Source organism: Brassica oleracea, chromosome C1, assembly GCF_000695525.1.
Source record: "Brassica oleracea var. oleracea cultivar TO1000 chromosome C1, BOL, whole genome shotgun sequence".
NCBI classification, from domain to species: Eukaryota; Viridiplantae; Streptophyta; class Magnoliopsida; order Brassicales; family Brassicaceae; genus Brassica; species Brassica oleracea.
Window position 1 is genome coordinate 32,579,575 of NC_027748.1, and position 9,894 is coordinate 32,589,468.

The 9,894-nt window shown below is 37.1% G+C and overlaps 1 protein-coding gene across 1 annotated transcript in view; it reads right to left on the reverse strand.

Moving 5' to 3' along the window:
* The window catches only part of LOC106344615 (protein TRANSPARENT TESTA 12-like), a 14,637-nt gene extending 4,972 nt beyond the window's left edge, over positions 1–9,665 (reverse strand). The window contains exons 1-2 of the mRNA XM_013783963.1: positions 9,261–9,665; positions 8,518–9,149 (exon numbers count right to left, since the gene is read on the reverse strand). Coding sequence (XP_013639417.1) covers positions 8,518–9,149; positions 9,261–9,596 — 968 coding nt within the window. The 5' untranslated portion in view covers positions 9,597–9,665. The remainder of the gene's footprint in view (positions 1–8,517; positions 9,150–9,260) is intronic.
* Positions 9,666–9,894: the final 229 nt, after the last annotated feature.

Below are 9,894 nucleotides of genomic sequence, written 5' to 3' on the forward strand. Positions count from 1 at the left end.
AGCAAGCCTTATGGCTAAGGTTTATGCCTCACGGCCAAGAAGAAGCCACACGGCCATGAGGAAGCCACACTGCCAAAACAGGAAAACAAGCCGCACGGCTAATGGGATCAATGCATGTAGTTTGTTGTGTAATTGCAATCCTAGCATAGATGCATTCTATCAGTTTATACAATGTACTCAACACAAGAAAGCTAATCGGCCAAGCAAAGAACAATCATACTTGATTTCAATTTCAATTTCAATACCATCCTAACATGAGATTCTAAGAGCAATTGCAATCAATCAAAGTGATTAGGTTTAGGTATGAATGCAACAAGGCCACACGGCCACAAGTATGATTATGTCTAGAACAGTTTAACCTAATCATATAGTTTCAGATTTTGATTTTTAAACAATCTAAACTAGATCATTAGGGTTTTGATTTAACCAAGCCAATTACTTCAGATTCAAGATTCAAGTTTAAACAATCCTAATCATAGTTCTAGATGATCAATCAATCAAACAAAATATTTTTGAAATCCAAACAATTAAAATCGATTTTTCAAATTAGGGTTTTGGGATTTCGATTTGATCTTAGATCAAGGGAGTTTAATTTTGAGATTCAAAACCTTCAAGGTTCTGATTTTAATTGATCAATGGATCAAATCTCGATTTTAGGGTTTGGATCGAACTTATAGAGCTTTGATTTACTCATAGGGTATCGATCTATTATCCTATGGCTTTCATCCTTTTAGAGATTATATTTTAGGGTTTCAATCTTTACAAAACAACCAGATTCGATTCATGTTTTCAGAATTCGAATTACCTTTAGGTTTTGAAGATTGTAGAACCGGACCACCAAGAGAACCTCGGGCTGGACGGGACGCGAGCTGGAACAAGCTGGAACGCGAGCTGGAACGAGCTAGAACGGACGCGTGCTGAGGCGCGAGCTGGAACGGAACGCGTCTGATCGGGAACGCGAGCTGTAGCTGTCCGGGATGTAAGCTGAGAACGGATGGAGCTGAGGCTGAGTTCGTCTAGTATCAGGAATGCCTTAGGGCTGGGGCTGATCGGATAAACACGAGCTGGAACGCTTGCAAAAACAGATTAGGATTCGTCGGGTTCGGATTAGGGTTCCAAAGCAAATCGGCGCACACTGTATCGATGTGTGAGGGCGCATCGGTGGTCAGATCGACAAACGGTTTGCACTGACTGATTCGTCTTGGCAAGAGCTTCGATTTGATATCTTGATCGTTTTCTGGGTCCTCACGGTTTGGGAGAACGACCTCTTTGAATTTCCGAGGTAGATTCTTTTTGTTTATGGTTTTAGGGGTTTGGTTTTAGGCTCAGGGTGTTAGAGGCTATCGTGCTGATAACGTGTTGTAAAACGAAGGTTTTAGGTCTGAATATTTCTGTGTTTTATTAATGAATAAGAGATTCCTTTATATAAGGGTTACATGAGAGATAAATGGAAATACATAAATGTAAAGATTACAAATCATAAACATAGATGAAATAGGAAAACTAGAAGAATGAAAAGTCTCTAGCCGACTTTCCCTCTCTCTCCATGCCGCGGCCGCCGCCTCTCTCTCTAGGGTTTGGACCGTCTCTCTCTCTAGGGTTTGGACCGGTTATGGACCGGACCGGTTATGGACATCCACCAATTGATTTATAACAGTTAATATAGTTATATTTTGTGATGTTACTCTACGTTACTTCTATTGTAAGAAGTGGGAAGATATAACCACTAACTAAAGAAAAGACAAAGCAGTAGAAAAAGTTTTAGAAAGAAGTTCCTCTCTCTAAAATTCTCTCTTTTAAGCTTTTGAATCTTTATCTCTTTCAGAGTCTTTGAATCTTTAAAAGAATTGGAGCTTTGACTAGGATAAAAAAATTTCTCAGTCATGATCTAATTTTTTAAGGTCTTTTTATCGTTTTCTCCAAAGAAACCTTACTGCCCTCTTGGGTTTTCTCTTCTTGTTCTTTAACTTCTTCATTTTTCTCAAGATCATACTGGTTACGGCCATTTCTTCGGCGTTAGATAAAGCAGTTCTAGTGATGCCTTTAGAGGAAGAAGATACTCCGTTTGATCTTCCCAATGTCCCCCAATTCAGATCCTGCAAAAATAATCTACCAGCTGGATAGGAAGGATTTTTAATCCCGACTACCAAAAGGTTTCTAATCTAATTCGCGATATGCCCCGTAAGTGGCAGAAATATGATTGTGTTCGGGACGTTGCGTTATAACCAGATATTTAAATTCAACTTTAAGCATGAATACAACCTGGAAGAATTTTATAATAAGGGAATTCACTCTTTCAATGACTGGGCTCTGTCTATTGAGCGTTGGGTTGAAAAACCCTCTCCTGATTATCTAAACTTTGTCTGTATATGGGTTCTTTTTTTGGAACATCCCGATCAATCATTACACTCCGGAATAAATCTCTGCTCTTGGAGGTTGGACAAGTGGTGGAAGTTGCTTTCGATCCAACTAAACCGCATAGTAATGACTATGAGCTATTTAAGGTACGTTTTGATGTTTCTAAACCTCTGCGTAAATCCAAGGTTGTTAATCTTCCTGAAGGGGGCCAAGCTACCATAATGTATGCGTATGAAGGGATTCATAAAAGATGTTTCTACTGTTGAAGCTTAACTCATGAGAAAACGACATTTCCTTTTAAGCTTAGATCCCTTCAACAACATCCAGAGCAGAGTAATTATAGTAGGAAATAATTGATATTTGTTAAAGACAAAGACTTATTGGAATCTGATCCCTTATTTGGTGTTCTAGAAGACAGTCAATTGGGAATTAATCCAGCTACGGGAAGGCCTAGAATAGCTGCAGAAGTTCTTGATGGTATGAAGCAGTATATCTACTTACTGCTCCAGGTCTTGAGAAAATTAGGAAAAACTGTTTTTAGGCCAAAAGAAACACTTACATTATCCCATTAGGCTAATCCAAAATTTTAATTGTCCAATTAGGAAATGATCCACTCGCTCAAAAGTCATATCTCAGTTTGGAAGCTATCCTAATGATAACTAGAGAGTTTGATAAAGGGAAGGGTCCAATTTTTGAGTTTAAGAATTTGGTTTCTACTGGACTAACAACTCAACCTTCTAGATATCATACCAAGCTCTTGGCCTCAACCGTTGATGCGGGAAGGGTCAGTAACGAAACTTCAATACCAGAATATTTTTAATCTGAAGGTTCAGGGAATAGTGTTTATGATGAGTCAACGACATATTTGGACTTCTCTTCAGCTAATTCTATCAAAGCGGGTGAGGCCGGTTCATCCAGAACAAGTGTTGGATTTAAATCTGGTAAACATTCGAGAAGAAATTCCAGAAGTAAACACAAACCCAATAAAGTTTTTCTTCAGTTCAATCAATTCAGTAATTTGAGTCCGGCTGTTAAAAGGAAGGCATATGAGGAAGAAAAGCAAGGTTCAACAATAAAGAGAAAGCTTAATGAGGCGGTCCCAACGGAGGGACTGCCCTAAGGTTAAAGACCCCAGTTGGAATTGCCAAGGCTTTGGACGTTGTCAGGATTTGGTAATTCCTAGTCTCAAGGAAAATTTTTCCACTTATTTCTCTGAGATTTTATTTCTTACGGAAACCATGCACAGTAGAGATGTTTTGGTAGATATTCAGGAATGGTTAGGTTATAATAGAGTCTATACAGTTGAACTTGTTGGTAGATCTGGTGGCTTGGCTTTGTCTTCTAAGAAAAATGTGAAGCCTGATCTAAAGTTTGTAGATAAGAATCTTATAGACTGTTGGGTACATTTTGACTCTTTTAGCTTTTTAAGGTTTTGTGTATATGCAGATCTCTCAATCGACCTAAAATATGGAAGCGTATTACAAGGATTGGTCTGAATTGTAGAGAGTGTTGGTGTATTCTAGGAAACTTTAATAATATTTTACATAATGGTAAAAAGAGTGGTGGCCTCTTGAGGAATGATTCCAACTGCATTTTGTTCAGTAATACGATAAAAGCCTGTCAAATGTCTGAATAACCAAGTTCTGGGAATGCTCTTACATGGGGAGGAATGAGAAATAAGATGTGGATTTAATGCAACTCGGTAGATGTTTTGGAAATAAAGAATGGAATCGCTTGCTTCCAGCTTCGAATCAAGATTTTCTAGAGAAAAGAGGATCTGATCATAGGCCAGTTCTGGTGAGTTTGGTTGCTTCTCAAGACTTTTACAGAAGACAATTTAAAATTTATAGAAGATTTTTGCAACAGCCAGGCATTAAAAAGCTGTCTTTTATGGTTGGAATGGTCCTCCTTCTTTGAATGGTGTAACAGGATCCGACTTTGTCGTAAAACCTAAAGTAAGTTGAAAAAGGACAACAACCTAACTCTAAAAGCATGATTTTTGACCTGCAATTGAAGTTAGAGGTGGAGTACTCTTCTACTTTACCTAATCTCCACATCAATTAAAATTTGATTTGATGAAAGCTTATAAAGATGAGGAATCATATTGGAGTCAAAAATGCAAGGAAATATGGTCAAAATCAGGTGATAAGAATACTAAGTTTTTTCATTCCTTTGTCAAGGCTAATCGACCTAAGAAGTTGATAGAGAAGCTTATTGATGAGAAGGGCAGAGAATAAAGATCTGAATGATCTAAATGTGTGGTAGCAGTTAATTACTTCTCTTCTTTGTTGACATCTTCAAATCCCTCGGATTTCCATCATATCTTCCACAACTTTCAGCCTAGAGTAACTAATGCAATGAACTTGGAACTGATCAAAGAGGATAATGCAGCAAAGGTTATAGAGGCAGACTTTTCATTCAATCCCACAAAGGCTCATGGTGCTGATGGAATGTCAAGTCTCTTTTTACAAAAATTTTAGGAGGTAGTTGGAGGAAAAGTAACTGCCTAAGTCTGTAACTTCTTTCGTACGGGTACCTTACCTTTTGAATGGAACTATACTCAATTGTGTCTGCTTACAAATAAGGTTATCTCCTCTCTAATGTCAGGCCTAAGACCAATTAGTTTGTGCTTTGTTTTTTACAAGATCATAACCAAGACTTTATCTCAAAGATTAAAGCTTGTTCTACCCTTTATCTTATCTCCAACGCAGTCAGCTTTTGTGTCTAAGAGACTGGATCATGGTTTGTCTAACTTCAGTTACACCTACTATGTCTTGATCAACGATAAACCTCATGGTTTTATAGTTCCACAAAGGCTTAAGGCAGGGAGATTCCTTATATTCCTTCCTTTTTGTTCTTTATACTGAAGCTTTAATCCATTAATTTGTTGAATCAATCATCAGCTCTGCATACTATTTTTGGTATTCAGTTTTTGGATTCATGACCTTTTCTTCATGATCTCCTATTTACAGATGACTATGTCTTCATTTGCCAAGTTAACATATCCTACGCTAAAGAACTTAAAAGAATCTTGAAAGTGTATGGAGATGCTACAAGGAAATTGGTTAATTCAAGTAAGTCCTCCATTTCATTCGGATCAAAAGTTGTTGATAGTACAAAAGAGGCGATTAAGGGGTCTCTGGAAATTGAAAAAGAAGGTGGAATGGGTTCATATTTGGGTCTCCCTGAATGTTTTAAAGGTTCAAAGGTAGACATGCTTAGATATATAATTAATCCCTAAAGAATAGATGCTCAAGTTGGTTTGCTAGAATATTACCACAAGGTATATGGTAAGGATATTCTCATTAAGACATTAGCTTTAGCCATGCCTATTCATGTTATATCTTGCTCTAAATTACCTAAAACACTTGTGATTTTATGGTTTTTATGATTGCTAATTTCTGGTGGAGCTCCTCAAAGGATAAAAGAAAGATTCACTGGATTAGTTGGGATATAATGTGTCTTTCTAAAAAGGATAGTGGATTGGGATTTAGAGTTATTGATGTGTTCTATCAAGCTTTGCTAGCTAAACAGGTTTAGCTTATTTTGCAAAATCCAGATAGCTTGTCCTCTCGGCTTATGAAAAGTAGGTACTTTGCAAATGATGACTTTATATCTGCTTTTCTTTCTTCAAGACCCTCTTTGTTTGGAGAAGTATATTGCATGGTCAGTATCTCTTAACTGAAGGTCTCCATAAAATGGTTGGAAATGGGTGATCTCTTCATGTATGGACTGATCCTTGGATCAGAGATGGACACTGAGTAGAACTTTGATGAAAAAACCGATCATAGATATTGATCTCAGAGTGTATGATCTGATTGATTATGAAAGAAAATACTGGATCAAACATAAGCTAGATGGCCTCTTTTTCCTTGAAGACATTAAGCGCATCTTAAAAACAAGACCAGTGATATCTAAGGATGATTTTTGGGTATGGGGACATAACAGAAGTGGTGAATATTCGGTCAACTCGGGATATTGGATGATGAATCAGATTACTAATGCTCAGTCACATTTGGAAGCTTCTGCGCTACCTTCAGTCAATGATCTTAAAGCTCTAGTTTAGTCTTTAAAACATCTCCTAAGATAAAGACCTTTCTTTGGAAAGTTCTTTCAGAAACTCTTCCGTTGGCTGACATGATCATATCCAGAGGGATGAAAGTTGACTCTAGATGTCACGTTTGTGGGGGTGAAAGGTGAATCTGAAAACCACCTTCTGTTCTGGCTCGAAAAATTTGGGCACTATCACACTTTCCTAGGCCACAAACGGACATCCCCACAGGTTGTCTCTTCTTAGATTTTCATCATAGCCTTAAAGCAAGTAAGTCTTCATCATTTCCTTCAGAAATTGGCAGGATGTTTCCTTGGATACTTTGCATATTTGGAAAAGCAGAAATACTTCTCTTTGAAGGAAAAAATTTATGTCCTTCAGAAACCCTTAAAAGGATAAGAGAAGATGTGAATGCTTGGTTTTTTTGCTCAAACGGTTGAAATAGAACATGATCTTCGCCAATTTTTGTATAATGCTCTTTCACATAGAATATGGATTCTTCTTACACCTTTCTGGATCAAGTACAATCTTGCTTACTCTTGGGATAAACAAACTAATTTAGTTGCAGTTTCATGGTTGCTGAGGAATCATATCGGAAAAGTTCTCTTGCATAGTAGACATGTTATTGCTGGTATTGGTAGTCTTGCAGAAGCAAATCTTCAACAGTGGGCTATTAATAGTATGTCTAATTTAACCTATCTCAGGTTATTTTTGGTTCTGAAGCTTCTAAATTGATTGGTGATGTTCGTCGTCTGAAAGCATGCCCCTCATTTGCATTCTAAGCTTCAGAGATCAATTTGGCCTTATTGAATATTCAAAAATGGAGACTTCAAGCAGAACCAGCTGAGACTAATCATAGTGCATTTCTCATTGTTCAAAGTTCTTTTTGGTTCCTGGATACACTCTTATATCACTTTCGGTTTTCTTATTTGGCTTAAGAAGACTAGATAATGATAAGGTTCCTGTCTAATTAGTTATTTAGAGTTTGGTTAATGCATTTTGGATCCTCGCTTATTTGATGTATTTTTGGTTTCTTTGTAATGTTTTTCTCTTACACTTGTTACTTTGTTTATAAAATTCTAGTTTACAAGAAAAGACAAAAAAAAAAAAAAAAAAAAAAAAAAAAAAAAAATTATTTCTAACGAGAAAGCGAGTAAATATTTTTTTTCTTTTTTTATTTGATTGGTTAAAAATAGTGGAAATTAGAGTAATTACAATTTTTAACCCACTTTTTTATTCTATAAATATTATACAGCCAGACCCTCCATTAATGCAAACTATAAAGGAAGAGAATTCTATCATGATTTGGTCCATGTACTAATGTTTGGTGGCTTCACCGGTTTGGTGAGAAAACATACGGGAATTGGTCGTGGCTGTAGATGCTCTGAGTCAAAATAAACAAGTTCATGAGCCAGTTTACGTTCATTAAAGATCATTCATATAACTCGTGATCTAATTTAAGTTCGATCATTAAACTCATTTATTAAATGAACTTAAAATATAGAGATCGTGCTCATGAAAAAATGAGTTTATTTGAGCCAGATCATGAGCTATAAATCATTTTGACACCCCTACTGATATACAAGTACGAAACGAATGGAGAGGCATTGTGATGTGACTATAGTACCAGAAGAAGAGTCAAAAGTTGTTCGCCACTAACATAGCTTTCATGGCTACAACCAAACTTCGTTTTGAACTCCTACACAATTTTTTTTGTTCTGTTTCATATCGATAACAATACTAAAATTGTTAATCGAATAATTTAAGAAAACAGTGATCAGAAAAGTCTGTAACCATACGTTTTAAAAACTTTGTATTTATTAAAATTATTTTGGTTTTTAGGAGACTAGATAAATCATGATATAAATTTGCATATATATCAATATGTCTACTTGGACAAGAAAAAGGGAATATTATTGTCAATTTGTTTAAGAGGAATATTTTTTTCTTTTATGTTTACGTTATTCTTTATGTTATAACTAAAGTACTGTATGTAAACTGTAAACAGAAGTAAAAGTAGAAACTAGAATATGTAAACTAATTACGTGGAAGAAATTAATGAGTCAAATATTTGTTTAAGGAAACATATAATTTTAGAAAAGACTTACCAAATGGAGAGAGAATCAAGAGCAAGCTCCGGATTCTCGAGAAGTCCGGCGAGAAGAACGAGAATCTGAAAATACCAAGTTTCAAGGCATAGCATCACGGAGGAGGCGGCGGAGAGTTTGAAAAAACTCGGTAGCCCCGAGAACGCCTGCACACTAAACCCTCTCCACGTCTCACGACACCGATCACTCGTCACGATGTAAACAAACTGAGGCACCACAATACTCCACCACGAGAGGCTGAGCACCAGCGACGCTCCAAGAAGCCCCATGCCAAGCTTGTATATAGCGAGCCAGCTTAAGAGAAGGTGAACGAAGAGCGTGGCCGTTGAGATGTAAGCACTCGGAGCAACGATGCTTTGCGACTGTAGAAACTTTTGGATAGGGAAGTTAACGGCGTAGGCAAAGATTTGAGGGATAAGGCCGTATGCGAAGATAGACGCGGCGGAAGCTATCTCCGGCGACTCTCCGAGGAAAAGCAAAATGGGTTTGGAGAAGACGTACATTAACGTTAGGAGAACGCCGGTGAGAGTGAGCAACACGGTGGATTTCTGGAGATATATGCCAAGCATCTCGTATTTTCTACCTCCAAACGCTTGACCACACGACGTTTCTACCGCACTACCCATCCCTAACTGAGAATATCCAAAAAAAAAAAATTCATCTCAAAAAGACATAACACATGCAAAATAGAGCATAAAGACATATATAAATGAGGACATCTATGTTATGGATTTTCTTTTTACCATGAGACCGTATGCGAAGGTTTTTATCCCGGTGTTACCAAGAGAAGCTGCAGCGAGTTCTAGGTTTCCGAGATGGCCGGAGAATATTTGAGTGGACATGGACATCATGTAGTTAATCATGTACACGATGACCGCAGGCGCAGCAAGTTTGAAGAGAAGCTTGGATTCAATCATCGTGGCCTTACGAAGGCGGTGAAACAACGGTGTTTCAACGTCGGAAAGCACTCTCTCTAGCTCGCCGTTTCTAGACTCCGTCGAAGGAGAAAGTGGCACCGTTCCATCAGACTGAGGGTGGAGGAGCTGTTCGTATAAGCCATCGTTTTGAGACGAATCCATGAAGAGCTCTCTCTTATTTTATTTGTGGGGTACTGTTCTGTTATTAGATTATCGCCTAAGGATGTGTGGTTTTGTGTATTATTTGGCTCCCAATGGTGACGGTGCAGAATTAAAGTAACTGCGGTTCATGCGAAACTAGAATGATACGTAAAATAAGACGAATATTGTTTGATTGGTGATAATACATATTTGCGGTACTGAATGATTATTTAGATAAAATAATATTGGTTACAAAATGTAGAATATATTTAAATTATATAAATAATATATTAACATAATAAATATATTATAAAATAAT